Genomic DNA, 15,950 nt, shown 5'->3' with positions numbered 1-15,950 from the left:
CTGTGCATTTTGCTTGTGCCCTTGAGCAAGGCAGACTATTTCCACCTGTCTCTTATACACATCTAGATGTGTATAAGAGACAGCGCATAGACTAATAATTGACGGCTGTACTCGCAACTAGTATCGGATTGTCGATGCCACAGTAAAGATCAAAGGACTGTACGCACGCGCTATGTTCGAGAGCGGAGATGTGCGTCCTTTTGTTAAATTACCTTGCTGGAACTCAAAATTACTTGATGATAAACATCAGACAGAAAGAGGTGCGCACATATGTACGAAAGCAAAACTGATTGAGCGTCCTGCAGCGGCACTATTTGACGACTTTATTATTCGAAAAGGGTACCGGTATATAAAAATGCACTTCATTAAACGATCAATTACTCGTGAACATTATTAAAGATAAATTCCCAATCTATTCGTAACACTGTAAAAATAACATAAGTCCAATATATTTATTGAATTTTAACAAGCCTTGATTGATACAACACGGAACCATATTTTCATCAGTTCACAAAATGAAACGCTCCCAGATCCCTGGGGCGGCAGAGGCTGTTAGCTCGGTCAGTTTTCTTCTTGAAAGCCTATGAAAAAATGACGGAAGAAAATTTTATCCAATGAGATTATTTTCAATATATTGTATAGGCCTAACTGATTGTAAGAAAATTGTCTTTCTGTTGCCGTTTCAACTTTAGCAAATGGGTTGCCGTTGCAACTTTAGCAAATGGATTGGTAGGCCTACAGGCAAAATTATGACTTCGTAAATAAACGACTCCTCATATACCGGCTTAAATCCCGCTGAAAACACGCTAATATCGCTTATATTTTCGTAATTCAACCCAAAAATGATGGAGCTAAATATTTGAAAACAAATATTTTGTAAATTGTGATTTAAACGGCGGCGCGTTTGCAGTTGAGCAAACACATTGATATGTATTATTTTCTTTTCTTTTTTCTTTTATGTTTTAATGTGTCATGATAAGACAATTTTTAATCCAAATAATGGTCCTGTTGTTTTGTATTCTCTATTAGATATTAGGCCTATTTGTTATTTTCGACCATTGATGATATTGGCTTGACTTGAAATGAAATGAAATATTTTATCGCCAAGCAAATTTAACAAGTCTTAGGCCCTACGTATTTAATGACTTTTAATATTAGTGTATTGCAGCTATTAAAAAAAATGTCTAATACTATGTAATTAATTAAAATAATGTACATTTTCAAACAAATGATTTTGTGTATACATCTCGTATCACTTTTAATTGATCTAATTATAGGCCTATATTGTTTGGGTCAGGAGGAGACAAGTTTTGACAAAGGTTCGACCACTGTTCGAATAAATATTATATTGATTAAAGGAAATATTTTACCAGCTAATAAATTTAACAAGGCTTACGTATAATGACTTTGATAATCGGTGTATTGCAGCTATTAAAAAAGTCTATAATGTGTAATTAATTACAAAATTTTACGATTTTTCAAACAACTGATTTCATAGATTTTTATAACTTCCTGCATATTTCCATCAAATGGATTATTGGCATGCCGGGAAGACCGAGGTATACGGTATGCATTGTTTTACATTTTTAAGTGTTTAACTGCATTAGATTCACGTCAGACCAATTAAGAATGATGTTAAGGTCACTTTGTAGGGAAACAACGAAATAAATTTCTTATTGGCTTTCGATTTGTGCGATGACGAGACGCTAGAACGGAATCACTCATGCGTGATCGTCCTACCTGGCGTCCTACCAAGCCTGGGGTCCTACGTTCTCTGCGTACGTAGATTTAGCCAAATTGCGCAGAATCTTATCGACGAGGTGACCTAAACCATCTCGCATGCTCAGTCAGATCATAGAGAAAATAGAACTATTTTCTCTATGGTCAGATGAATTTTACTGACGTCATTACGTTTTACGTCCTACCGTCGTCGTGCAATCGAAAGCTCTCTATTGGTCTAAAAATTACTGTGTCGTCAGCATATTGGTACAGATTAGATGTAATACCCTCTATATTACAGTACAGTAATATACTAAGTAAAACAGTAATTCTCTTATAAGAACAAAATAAGAACAATTTGAGCCTGAAATCGGTCAAAAAATAAAAACACTGAGCCTGGGCAACATTTTACTGGTTCTGATATAGAGTTGCTTATCCAAAATTTAGGCTGATATTGCACTTTGTGACAAAAGCACCACATTTGACATAAACCGTCTTTGCGGTCCAACTAATAATCCTAAAAGGGGTGCCAAAAATTCCGAACAATCTGATGGCGTCATTTAGGCCATTTTTTACATATATATATACTATATAAATATGTAAAAATAAAGGGTTCATATAAACATATCAAGTTTGGTATCAAATTGAAGCTCATAATGTGGACATTATACACTTAAAATGTATTGTGAGGTGTCTATACGCCAATAAAGGTAATTTAAGCCGCACCCCTTTTCTATATAATATGCAAAATGTATGTGACATTTAAATAAAAATCATATTAACATAGCAAATTTTATATCAAATTAAAGCTCATTACATGGACATAACTCAATCACATATTAAAAAACTGTCATGTCTGTGTATTTCTGCACACGATGCCGTAAAAACTGTTCTAAAAGGTTTGGATGTAGCTTCGCTACACACGACCGGCCTATGCTACTGCCCAGATTATCGACTTGCGTCGGTCGGTTTTGATATCGTACTACTTAATATAGGTCAACAAGCTATTTTTTTGTATAGGGCTGATTTAGAAAAGACTCAACATTTATTTTGCCAAAATTGGCCTGGTTGGCCCACAGTTGGACACTAACTTACTTTGGCCTAAATTATGATGTCAGGATACACACAATTTTACTGGGGAAATTTTTATAAACAAGTAAGCTAAGCCACCAGATACTCTCCGCAGTGGCGAAACCACACATGAAAGTGCCTAAAAATGTCCAATTTCCCCACCCCTCCGCATTTCTTGTTAAGGTAGGCCAATTTTCACTGATAATTGCACATTTTAGGGAGTTTTGAGAGGATTTTTGATCAATTCCGACAAAATTGGCATGAAACTACAAATTTTTTAGTTAATTGAATACATAATAGTTCAAACTTAAGGAGAAAGAAAATTGAAGTTAGATCGTTTTACCATAATAAAAGAAGAGCCCCAATGTGTATTGATGGTGAAAGAATATGTTTGTAATAAATAAAACCATAATGAAAATGCTTATACAGTATTCAGTTTAAAACACACGTGTGTGGCCTAATATATTATATATAAGATAGGCCCTATGTCGTATTGTTTTCTATACTGGGGGTTGGGGTGAGGTAGAGGGTATCACACAGATGTGTATAAGAGACAGAATAAATATTATATTGATTAAAGGAAATATTTTACCAGCTAATAAATTTAACAAGGCTTACGTATAATGACTTTGATAATCGGTGTATTGCAGCTATTAAAAAAGTCTATAATGTGTAATTAATTACAAAATTTTACGATTTTTCAGTGTAAGGGATTGTCACCTACAAGTAGGACAGTGATATATATTCGCTATTGGCAATCCTTGGCACATGTGTTGTGTGCCAAAAGAAAGAATAATAATAATAATAATAATAATAATAATAATAATAATAATAATAATAATAATAATAATAATAATAATAATAATAATAATAATTTAATAGTACAAATAATGAAGAAAAAACTCAACTCAAAACTCAGAATACAAATAACTCCATCGGCAAATTTACAACAAAAATCACGATAACAAGAAAAAAAAAGAAAACAAAAAACAAAAACAAAAACAAAACTGAACGGGGTGTAGAAAAGATGAAATAAGAGATTTTAACAATTTCTTAAAGTTATTTAAAGAAGGTGATGTCACTATATAAATCCTATTTACTATTATTATTATTATTATTTAGATGTTATTGTCCAGCAAACTTTAGATGGTCGCATTTTTTGGCTGTATTTTCTTAATCGAATATGTTGCACAATAGACAAGGACTAATTAAGTAATTAGCTGAATTTACATATATGCTACAAATAGCTAAAATAATTAAAATGGGGTCTATTTTGTATATGAGCTTTGCACATTTGAGGTAAAATGTTATTTTATATTTATTGTCACTTATGTGAAATAATATTTAGTATATTAGCATCTTTTAATATCGTAAAAGTACAATTAATGGTAATAAAAGGTTTAAAAATGGCGGCCATTTTGAAATTGTTGGCTACCCACTTCCGCATAAAAAATGTTGCACATACTTTTTTATATTCAGTGATGACTATTTTACAAGATATCCATTTTTTTAGAAAATATGCAACCTTTGATTTTGCTACAATTCGTACGACACTATTAAGCGGCAGAGTATTCTATAATATATAGGGCAAGATTGCTGTTTATAATTGTGCGGTCGAGGTGTCTGGATATAAAATTGTTATTATAAATGGATGAATGAATAAATGAATGAATGAAGTACAATGATTGATGGTAGGCCTACAAATAAGGAAGTCATAAATAACTCCAACGGCAAATTCACAACAAAAATCACAAAATTCAGTAACACAACAATCCGCATGTATGGAGGGGAAAATTCAGAGATTTTAACAATTTCCTAAAGATACAACCAGAAGATGATGTCACGATGCAAAATCATATGTATTATTTAAAATTATTCAGATGTTAAGAGGTAGGGCACTCAATAATTTTGGGGCGAGATTGCCATTTATCTTTATTTACAAAACTTTGTGTTCTGAAGAAGCACCAGGATTGAATGTTGATCCTGCAAACTATTTAATTTCGATACAGCACGCTCACCGAAGCGGACTTGAAAAAACAAACTTTTCCCAGTATAGAATGGCGTGACTAACGATTCAAACAACATTTATAAAGCATTTTACATCATAGTCTAAATTACAAGAACAGTAATATTCATTTCCGGCCAATTGCAATAGTTTGGAATTGGTGGTATGTACTATATTGAGTATAATATTACACGTAGTACACTCGCTGTCATTTTCATAGACTTATTGAGTGCCGGACGTCCTGCTACGCAGAGTTCTATTGGATGGGATGGAGTCCCGGGAAGAGCAGTTGATGGAAATACTGATACCGACTACGGACAAAAAAGCTGTACACACACTCGTAAGTAGGCCCACACTCACTTTTGAATTGAGCTGCATGTTTTGTTAGAAACGGGTATGCCTATAATGATGTATTAGAGTTCTTTTAGTTTAACTAAAAACAACACCATATTTACGACAACACAACAATAACAGTAACAACAACAACAACAACAAGAACAATAATAATAATAATAATAATAATAATAATAATAATAATAATAATAATAATAATATTAATAATAATAATACCAATAACAATAATAATTTTTTTTCTTACATCTAGAGAATGAAGCTGAAAATTGGTGGATGGTAGATCTAGAAAAATCCTCCTTGATTTATGGTGTGAAAATTTACAATCGAGAAGGTATGTCAACACGTTCACATTATAGGATGTTTCAACCAGGGGTGGCGCCAGCGTTTGTTCAATTACTACGATACTACCTGTGTAACTCACACCGTCGGAACATGGAGAAAATAAAATAAATTTAAATTTATAAATAAAAATAAATTTTATTTTCTCCATGGTCGGAACAAGTTGAATATACAATTTGCTAGCAATAATAACATGGAGATCCATTAATACCGGTTTAATTTTATTCACTGAAATGTGCACCACATTTTGAAGAGATCGCCATTTGCACGTTAGAGAATGCAGTACACTATTTGGAAATGAATGTTTCCAATATTACCACCAGAGAACCCCACTGATAGGTCGTCGGACTTCCATTGCTTACCCTTCATGTTATTTTGTTCATATCAAATAATCGATCCCATTTTGTTCGCGTGCCCTTATATTTTGCGAAATTTGCGATAAGAAAACGATCACGAAAATTACGGGTACGCAAAAATGGAGAAAATTTGAACAAAGATGTTTCCCCCAAAAAAACGATCGTGAAACTATATAAAATTGCTGAAAGCTACGATAGTTTTGTCATAAGAACGATAGCGATTTCTGTAATAAAGATATTACGAAACCTTTATGTGGCTTTTCTCGCAGAAGCAAAACAATTCATTGTTTTTGTTCTGGTTTTTCGGCTTTTCCCTATGGTTTTATTTTTTTTCCGTTTTAAAAACAATAATGTATAGAATGTAGGAAGAATATCGACAAAATTGGTAAACATCGTAACCTTAATGAAATGTAATGGTACAGGCCCATAACATTCAGCAGAGACTGGGACTTTCCGGTGGCCAGTCAGTTATTTGTCCAGAAAAAAAACATTATACACAGACACCAAAAGTCAGAATACTTCTAGCTAATGCTTAGGTATTGTACTCAGCCTGGTTGACAGTATACTATTAAAAACTTACTGAGCTTCCTGAAATTTTGCGAGTTATTGTCGCGAAATTCATTTACGTACATGTTAAATCCCGAAAATAGAAGGCCACGAAATACTTCATCAAAATCGCGAAAATTTAGAACAGCTGAAAGGGCAATCCACAAGGTCATGGAAAAGTAGGGTCTACCAAGTTAGAAAACGTCTTATGGGATGTATCGTTGGTTAATAGCCTTTAATATATCTATGCATAACAATGGTACAAGAAGCAAAGAGATTTTTTTGGCAGTATTTATAGAAAGATACTATATAGATTCGATGTATTTACATTTTGCTTAAGATTGCTGCAAGCCTTTAATATTTCTATGCATAATGGTACAAGAAGCAAAGAGATTTTTTGGCAGTATTTATTGAAAGATAATATATATACATTGGATATATTTACATTTTGCTTAAGATTGCTGCAAGGAACGATTGGATGGCGCAACCATTCATGTCGGAGATGACCCTAAGGGTATGCTGACTAATGCCCAATGTGGGGGAAAAATAACCGATGCAGAAATCAACGACTCGGCCGAGATATTTCTAGAGTGCATTCCACCACTTAAAGGACAATACGTCAGTGTCACGCTGCAGAACAACTATCTGACGCTCTGTGAGGTTGAGGTGCTTGGACTAGGTAGGCCTATGGATTATAATTATTATGTCATTGTGAATTAATTGTTTGAATGATATGTATGTATAAAAGAATAAATTCATCAATCAATGCCTGAATGAATGGTAGGCTTGATAATGTGTAATTGCCGTACCATATAAGATAAAATAGTGTAAAACATTACATAAAAAGAATAAATTTATATATACAAATTTAAGAAAAATGTCAAAATATTACCTTTAACTATTAAAATATATCGCTTAAATTGAAAAAAAGTAAAATGAAAACAGGCTATTATTATACAATTTATAATTATTACAATTATTACCCTCACCATAATAGACCTAATAGTAGGCCTAATAATAATAAGTTATGGCATCTGAAAGTGACTGTTGACAAGTTTGATGTGGTTGTTTACTTGCTTTCATCTAAAAAGTCGGCTCCGAACATATTTGGGACGTTTAAAGTTATTCTGAAAGCATAATGGAAGGTACCTGTGCTTTTATTAATCTTCTTTAACAACACTAATTATTCCCCAACCGAGACTTGTTTTGATGTCATGTGGATCGGCGTCGTTTTTGGTAGTGCCATTCTTGGTTTAATGGCCCTCGTGCAGTAAGCGTCAATTAGTGTACCTACGATTTTCTTTTTTATTATAAGGCATAATTTGGTCGTTTATAACTTTAAGGTGATGCCAGCCATCTGTTGATTCAGGTATTTGATTATGCCTTATAGTAGTAGTATTGTATAAGTCTTAAAAACTTTTAAAATCAAAATTTTAACCCCTTACAATCTGACAATCAATTACGTCTTTATCGAAGAGCGTAGACTAAATCTATTTTCTATTTTGAGCCTTTTAATCCTAGCTTTTCCTTAATAGATGTCTTCATAAATCACTCATCCGATGGGATATCTAATAGGTAAGTATTCGTCTTTGCGGATTACTGGTATGAGCCATATATACGGGTACGATTAACGAGTTAGATAAACTAGTTTTTGCTCTGAATGATGTTACAATTTTTCATTAGGTTGTGACTTAGATTCTGGATCAAAAAGAGCCGTAGGATTTCTACCGCTGAATGTGTCGCACCTTCATTTTATTCTACAATCCCTCAATATGTGTCCTTTCTTCAAACGTCTTACTTAGAAACTCGTCACAGTTTTCTACATAGTGATCTTTAGAACACACTCCACACTCTAGCCGTCTGCCAGTCGTTGTAGTAGAAAAACTCCTAGCGAGCGATGTTTTTTTGTTCTTTAGTGTAACCGTTGCTGTACATTTATTAGTATTCTCATCTTATAATGGTTTATAATACTGGATTGTTGACGATTTTAGCTTCATTTTTAAGGAAATCACTGAATGTATCTTCTCCATCTTCCGTACAGTGCTTGGGAAACTTTCCGCTATTTTTACGTTTTTGTTACTGCTAGCAATGCTGTATGACTCATCGCCACCTTTGTGTTGAGAAAAAAGAAACGATGCGTTTATTAAACAAACTTAAAACAGGGCCAATCATATATCTTGCGCCTGTAAGCGCCAGCAATTGTAACAGATCCCCGAATTTCTGGTCTAGCAGCTTCTTGTCTTTTGAGAATGCCTCTCTATGAAGCTCGAGTAGACCCGAAATTGCTTGTTTGGCAAGTCCATCGGTGTAGGTAGGCCTACCTAGGTATAATTTATCGGAGGCCGATTCGGGAGAACGTTTTTTTCCCAATGAGGATAATGTAGTAGATCTCCTTCATGTCTTGGTCATGAAGGTAGTCTCTTGAAAGTTAATCAGCTAATTTCGAAAGCACGTTTTCTGAAAAATCGGCTTTGAAATCAACTTCTACTTTCGGTTGAGTCTCTTGTTTTTTGGGGTTTTTTTTCTATTTATGGTAGGTAATAATTCTTAAGTCATTATACTACTCTATTTCAATTTCTGGTCGGACGGCAACTAACTCATTTTTTACCTTCATCCTTGCTAGTTCAGTTTGTATAGCTTTGATCTCAAGTTCTTATCTTCTTTTTTTTTCTTCCAAATACATGAGATCAACGTCTAGTCTTGCAGCTTCTGCAAGTTTACAAAATCTTGATGACTTCGAAAGATACTAACAGCTAAAAGATAGTGTCGCTATACGAATCTTTTATTATTATTATTATTATTATTATTATTATTATTATTATTATTATTATTATTATTATTATTCAGGCGTCAATCGCTAAAGCATTCCATAAGGTTGGGTGCGAGATCTCAGATTGCGGTTTATCTTAATTTACAAAATTCATGCTCTGTGCTATGGAGAGGTTTTTAAAGGATTGAATGTTGACAGCCTGCTAGCTATTAATTTTTCTATGCACGGTCGCCGTATCGGGCTTCACTGAGAAGAAGTCTTCAAGATATCGAGATGTGTGAGAAATGAAATATTAAATAATTACATTCTTTTTTTTTAAATTGCAAGAAAATGTAATACAGTCCGCCCTCCAATTCGAAAACACTCTGTGTATCTGAAACTTGGGGTTGTCTCGGGGTTTGGTCTCAAATTAGAAACCTCTAAATAGAGACCACAGGCTTGAAGTTGTCCCCAAGCAGCATAATTGGAGGGTAAAAGAACCTGAAACCTCCAAATGAAGACCAAAGATAAAAGTGGTCTACAAAAGACAAAATGGGACAACTATTTATGTATTTCAAAGAAGCTGTTGTTTGCTTATAATTTTTTCAGCAACGTGAAGCTGTTTAAAACACAATGAAGAAAAAATCTAAACAGATACTGTAAATTAAACATAACATTTACACTTTATTTGAAAGCTAGATTTAGGTATAAATGTCCATCCTTTACATAAAGAAAGATGTTATTTTCTTTTGTGTTACTTGGCCTTTCCTTATTCCCAATCTTCAATAGGCAATTCTCTAATTAGTTTGAAAGTTCCTCACGGCCATGATAAATTTGGGGATAAAAGCCCCGTGTGCTGGATTCGTTGTTGGGGGAGGGGGTAGAGACAAGTACTAAAAGGGCCACGACCACTTCAGTACTATAACGCCATTGTTGGAGCCCCAGCCGCCAGTGGCGGCGTACTACGTGCAGTGCAGCCAGTGCAAAGCACTTTGACCAGGGCAATTATAGGCCCATTCATAAATAGACCTAAAATTAATAATTAAAATATTTTAAAAATTAATTTTGAAGAAAAAAATAGCCAGCGGGACCCTCAATAATATGCGGTTTTTAGAGGAGTAATTATTGATTACTGAGTTCTATATGGTGCATTCAAGCCCGGGCCACCAGCCTGCCCGACCCCTATTTTTTGAAAGTCTGAAGTCTGAAAGTGCCATTTCCGGCCATCTAGAGGTGCTATAATCTAAATTGTCTTACCTCAGCCCCAACCATGGTGGGAGTGAGGTGGTCTTCCTCCTCCACCTGTCAAAATTAGGTTAGAACAACTGCTGAGACCGTATTTTCCCCTCTTAAAATCCGAATACGAATCCGATTATCAATAGTATTTATTTCTAACCTAGGCCTTTGCTTATACGCTCAATTTAACTATAGGGAATTCCCCTATCACATCAAAGGGCTTGGCAATTAATCTTAAATCGGAGCGCTTTTGCACCTAGCTACGCCGCTACTTCTGTTATAATTTTGAAGTTCAATTTTTCAAATTAAAGAGTATTTATTGTTTTAAAAAAACTTAAATCTGTTTGATTCTATTTTTATTATTATTTTTTTTTTTTTTTTTTTTTTTTTTTTTTTTTTTAAAAAATTTAATTTTTTTTTTTTTTTTTTTTTTTTTTTTTTTTTTTTTTTTTTTTTTTTTTTTTTTTTTTTTTTTTTTGGTTTTATTTTGGTCGCTTGGTGCTTCCATAAAGGTGGTCTCGTTCTCGAATTGGATGGGTCTCGTAATCAGGGGTTAAGCTCAGTGTTAAAAGATAGGTGGCCAGTTGGTACTTTGAAAAAGTGATCTCGAATAAGAGGGATCTCGGAATTAGAAGGGGGGTCTCGAATTGGAGGGCGGACTGTATCTGTTTCCAACTGTACTAGGTTGGGAATTGGAGGTACAATAAATCGCAATATTATATGAGTATGATCAATAATGGTAAATTTGTTGTCATGTTTACAGAGTTGAATGGAGCGGGTAGTATTGCTTGAGGTATACCGAACACAACGAATAGACCTGTACATACACATGTAAGTGCACAAAGATTTTTTCTAGCGAGCTATATGCTTCGGCAGAAACATATATGTTATTAGTCATTTGGGTTCACTAAAATACCAATACTGTTAATAATTATAAATAATAATAACCAGATCACACTCTTAAAGTGTATACCTGCGCCCACATCAAAATTCAGAATAAATAAAATTCAAACGCATCTTTTTCTTTTGAGAAAAAACAAATAAAAACATAATCCCTACCGCTACAGGGATTCAAGCCAGGGAAGTGTCACTTATAAAGCGAACGTCTTAAATGTCTTATTAACCAACCAGCCAACTAGTAACTTTTCAGTTATATCCAATCAGTTTTTCTTGGACCATGATAAATCAATCTAGAAAGTTTCATTTAAATTCCTCGACCAGTTTTTAACATCAGTTTCTGTCATAACCCAACTATAACGTGCACAACATACGAATCGGTAAATTTTAAACAGTATGTCAATTTTCTGTAATGGCAACTCTCTCATTTTACTAGACTTTAATGATTGCATTTTAGTTAGTATTCATTCTTGTTTAGATTATTTTTTTGTATGCCTGACAAATCAAAAAATAATTTAATTCAGCCAATTACATCAAGAAAAATCTTTTAACACACTACCAACCCATATTGTAGGAGCGTGTGGTGAGTGTGTAAGGTGTTGTGAGATCGGGAGTTGGAGACCGACGCTCTTTGCATTGCTTGTGTCCTTGGGCAAGGCACTTTACTTACGTTTGCCTCTCTCCACACAGGAGTATAAACTGGTACCTGGTAGGATAGTATGGCATTAAATCCACTTATGGGGCTGGCAAACTCTGTCTGCCAGGGAAACAAGGAGGAACTAGCTGAATTATTAAATACCTTTTTTGGGGCCTATAACAAATTCCTTGCAATCCAATAAAGAGAAGATTGGTGTTCAACAAGTCCTGAATTACCTTAGGCCTAGTATTGAGCAGGAATATGCTAGGCAGAAGTTTTCAGAGGTTAAGTGCAATAAAGCCCCTGGACCAGATGGGATCCAACCATGGATATTAAAAGAGAGTGCTATGCTACTGCCAATGCTAGTTTAAGTGAGGGTTATATTCTCCGGGTGTGGAAACACGCCGATGTTGTCCCCATCCCTAAGGTATCTCTCCCAAAAATACTGAGAGTGACCTCCGCCCAATTGTATTAACACCTGTCATGGCAATGGTTGTTGAAAGTCTAATTGGTGAAATGATCTTGACTCAAGCCAAAGATAAAATTCATCTCAGTCAGTTTGGTTGTACTGTATAATGGAGTTTCAACTGTTGATTAACTTATATCATTCCTCAACGAATGCTTTTCTACCACAGATTCTTGTCAAGTAAAGGTTTTACTTATTGATTCTAAAAAGGCTTATGATCTTGTTTACCATTCGATTTTAATTGAAAAACGTTGAGATTGATGAACATCTAGTCAAATGGGTTGAATCGTCATCATCATATCACAGTGGGCAAAGCGGTGTCCTCATGGGTTCCCCCAGGGATCATGGCTAGGACCTGTAGGTCTAATGTTTATTATTTTTGTCAATGACCTTTTAACTGGGGAAGCATGTATTAAATAGGCCTACATGGATGATACAACTGTTTATGACCGTGTGGTCCCAGGAACCTGTGTAAATTACGATCTCTGGCTACAGCAGCCCACTCCTAAGCCTACGAAAATCACGTAACTCTTAATGCAAAAAAATAAATAAATAAATAAATTAAAAAAAAAAAATAGTGAAGATTGTTTTTAGCTGCAAAAAGAATCCAACCAATTTTGATGCTGTCTTTATTGACAACAATTCCATTGACAATGTTAATAAAAGGGTGTGCCTCTGGGGACCCTTAAAACGGAACGTCCCAGACCTATATATCTTAACTAGGGGTCGCAGCAACGTTATGTCCTTGGAAGTTTTGTGTAATACGTATTATACAAAGTACCAAACTGTACTGTTATATAAGATTATGAAATTATCTTGCGGTTGTGTCATCATCATGATCTCGACGTTCTTGTCGAAGATGCCCAATGTGGAATAGCCGAACGTCCGGGGAAATGTTTCAGAGATACTGCAGTCACTTGAAGGACGAACCCTCAGTGCCTTGCTCCAATACCATTACGATATGGCACCAATTATATGGGAATGGTATAGATATAGGCCCTATAATTATTTTATTATGAATTGTTGGTTCGAATGTATGAATGAAAAATTGAATGAATCAATCAATTAAGGAATGAATGAATGAATGGTAATATTTGATAGTACAAATTAAACAAAAATGAAACTAGGAATGAACTCCTATCTCTCTAATACCACCACCACCAACAATTTTATAAATAAATTAAACGGCCATATTCAGAAACTGCAACCCCGATCCTACACCTACAGTTTTGGGGAAACGGGACTGCAGTTCTGAATATGACAGTATTCTTGCATGTGTATTCCATGCCTGTGATAAAAACTAATACTAATTACTTTCCATTTTATTTACAGTTGTCGATATTACCTGGTTATCCATCAGATGTATAATGACGCCATCATAATTTGTTTGGCAGTTCTGTACAGCATCTCGAATCAATACCGGCGCCTCATAAATTTCCAATATTAATAATTTAACAGGCTTAAAATACGTTACAACTATAATAGCCTAGGCCTACTATATAACTAACAAAATAGCATAATTCAACTTTGTGAATTTGCTCTTTCTTCACATTATATAGTACCGATTAAACCATAAATATTCAGTGGTACTTTATCAACAATGCTATTAGTGGCCGAACATCTATTCTCCCAGTGTTTATCAGCAAATATGTAGTACAGAAGTTGTTTAATCATGACGTAATGAAACTAAAATAAATAAATCTTTCTCAAATTATGTGAACGTAATGGTTGTTATTGTTTTTTTTTTCTCTTAATAATGCTTCTTTAACCATTCATGCACGAACCATCATTTCCCCTTCCGAGTACCACTAATGGACCTTTCCAAATATCAAATTCATGAACTGACCAAATAGAAAAGGGCGGAAAATACACGCATGACCCACAAACACATATATACGTACGTTTACATTGTGGTTTTGTGGGACTCGTCCAGGAAATTTTGAAAAGTACCAATAAAAACACAGGGCAAAGTCTTAACTGTTACATCATCAACAGTCTGTAATCAAAGGTATTCACGATAAATATTTTGTGCTCGATGTATTATATATTTTTTTGACTCTGGAAAAAAGCAATTGAACTGTAAATATGGATAAAATTCAAAGTAAGCTGATATGCCTACCCTTGGCATTTAACCACGCTTTTATGCAGTTAACTTGATAAAACCAATGACGTCATCATGTCGTCTAAGATCGTTTTTTTTTCATATTGGCCTTAACTAATGGCCTTATATCACCATGGTTTGTGAGCTAATACCCCTCATTTAATCATAGAGCCCTAATCAAGAATCCTAGATAAAACACTGTTCTACTTTAACACCAACACCTCCACTAGTTGCCAACCACAACATAAACAGCAATAACATTAACAACGATAATAATTATTCAAGTTTGTTATATTTGGTTTTGTTTATAGTTTTTAAGTGCTTTTACTTTTTATGTACAACGGTTTTAAATATATAATATTTTGAAACACACACTCAATACAAAGTAACTAAACAATGGACCTTTCCACTAACGCACGCCACTTGAATTTGTTGCTTTCCTATAAGGTCCAACAAAACAAGTCTGTTAAAACATATGCAAACATGTGCATTTGTTGGAAAACACGAAGGGGACTTTATCCCTCCCCCTTGACTACAGGGCATAGGGATAGTGCAGCAATTGAAAGGCTAAAGAAGAAAATCAGAAAAATAAGATTGCATCAAATTAAGCAGCTGATTTAACAGCAGTTTTGGTAATAGGTGCCAACAGATCGTAAAACATTTACTGAATATATCATGACAGCCAGTGGCCTAAAACTAAAATTTCTTTTTTTAAAATTAGCTTTTTCAAAGACAATACACTTAAGAAACTTTCATTTATATGGATAAATTTATGAAAATACATGATATCATTTTTGAAGTTCAATTTTTAAAATTAAAGAGTATTTATTGCTTAAAAAAGAACTTGAATCTCTTTGATTTTATTTTTAAATCTGGTCTTCAATTGGAGGTCATTTTGTCACTTGGTACTTCTATAAAGGTGGTCTCGGTCTTGAATTAGAGTGGTCTCATAATTAGAGGTTAACCTCAGCATTAAAAGATAGGTGGTCAGTTGGTAAGAGGGGTCTCGGAATTAGAGGGTCTCGAATTGGAGGACGGACTGGTATACTATATATCCATATGTACACACCCGCATACAATATTGGTGTGCTATGCCCCATTCACAAGGTGTGCAGCTCTAACATTTAAAACATAGAACAATAAAATATATATACAGTATTACTTTATTAATCAAGCCTAATAAATAGGAAACGATTTTTAAAAATGATCTTTTATAAAACTTCCACATTTATACCATCCGCTTATTCTGCCTACTGCTATGAATACATACTGTTGTAATACACATTTTTTCAGGATTACTTGTGGACATAGGTTCCTAATGATTATAAAGCTCTGTTTCTGCTGCACTTAAAACATTTAGTATACCTTTAAATTATCTTCAAATTTAATGGCCAATCACTCAATTTAACAACAATGGAATGTTTTTAAAATCAAAACAACAATTTTGCTCAACCTAGTAGGTCCCTACTTCGAT

General features: G+C 34.2%; 1 protein-coding gene across 1 annotated transcript; it reads left to right on the top strand.

Annotated features, from left to right (window-relative positions):
* The first annotated feature begins 4,945 nt into the window (after positions 1-4,945).
* LOC117125513 (fucolectin-5-like) lies at positions 4,946-14,100 on the top strand. Its single transcript, XM_033272020.1, has 5 exons — positions 4,946-5,135; positions 5,400-5,480; positions 6,848-7,069; positions 11,139-11,206; positions 13,708-14,100. Exons 1-4 carry the CDS (start codon positions 4,961-4,963, stop codon positions 11,165-11,167), a joined length of 507 nt encoding a protein of 168 aa, XP_033127911.1. The 5' UTR covers positions 4,946-4,960; the 3' UTR covers positions 11,168-11,206; positions 13,708-14,100.
* Positions 14,101-15,950: the final 1,850 nt, after the last annotated feature.

Source organism: Anneissia japonica, unplaced genomic scaffold (assembly GCF_011630105.1).
Source record: "Anneissia japonica isolate Jap-2015-1 unplaced genomic scaffold, ASM1163010v1 scaffold7731_len1735946_cov199, whole genome shotgun sequence".
Taxonomy (NCBI): Eukaryota; Metazoa; Echinodermata; class Crinoidea; order Comatulida; family Comatulidae; genus Anneissia; species Anneissia japonica.
This window is presented reverse-complemented; position numbering and strand designations above follow the sequence as displayed.

What these genes read in the sequence shown, in the direction of transcription:
- LOC117125513 (XM_033272020.1), top strand. Translation starts at nt 4,961, where the DNA reads ATGTACTATATTGAGTATAATATTACACGTAGTACACTCGCTGTCATT. An exon ending in GAAAATTTACAATCGAGAAG is followed by an intron (nt 5,481 to 6,847) that starts GTATGTCAACAC and finishes ATTTTGCTTAAG; the next exon opens with ATTGCTGCAAGGAACGATTG. An exon ending in GGTTGAGGTGCTTGGACTAG is followed by an intron (nt 7,070 to 11,138) that starts GTAGGCCTATGG and finishes TCATGTTTACAG; the next exon opens with AGTTGAATGGAGCGGGTAGT.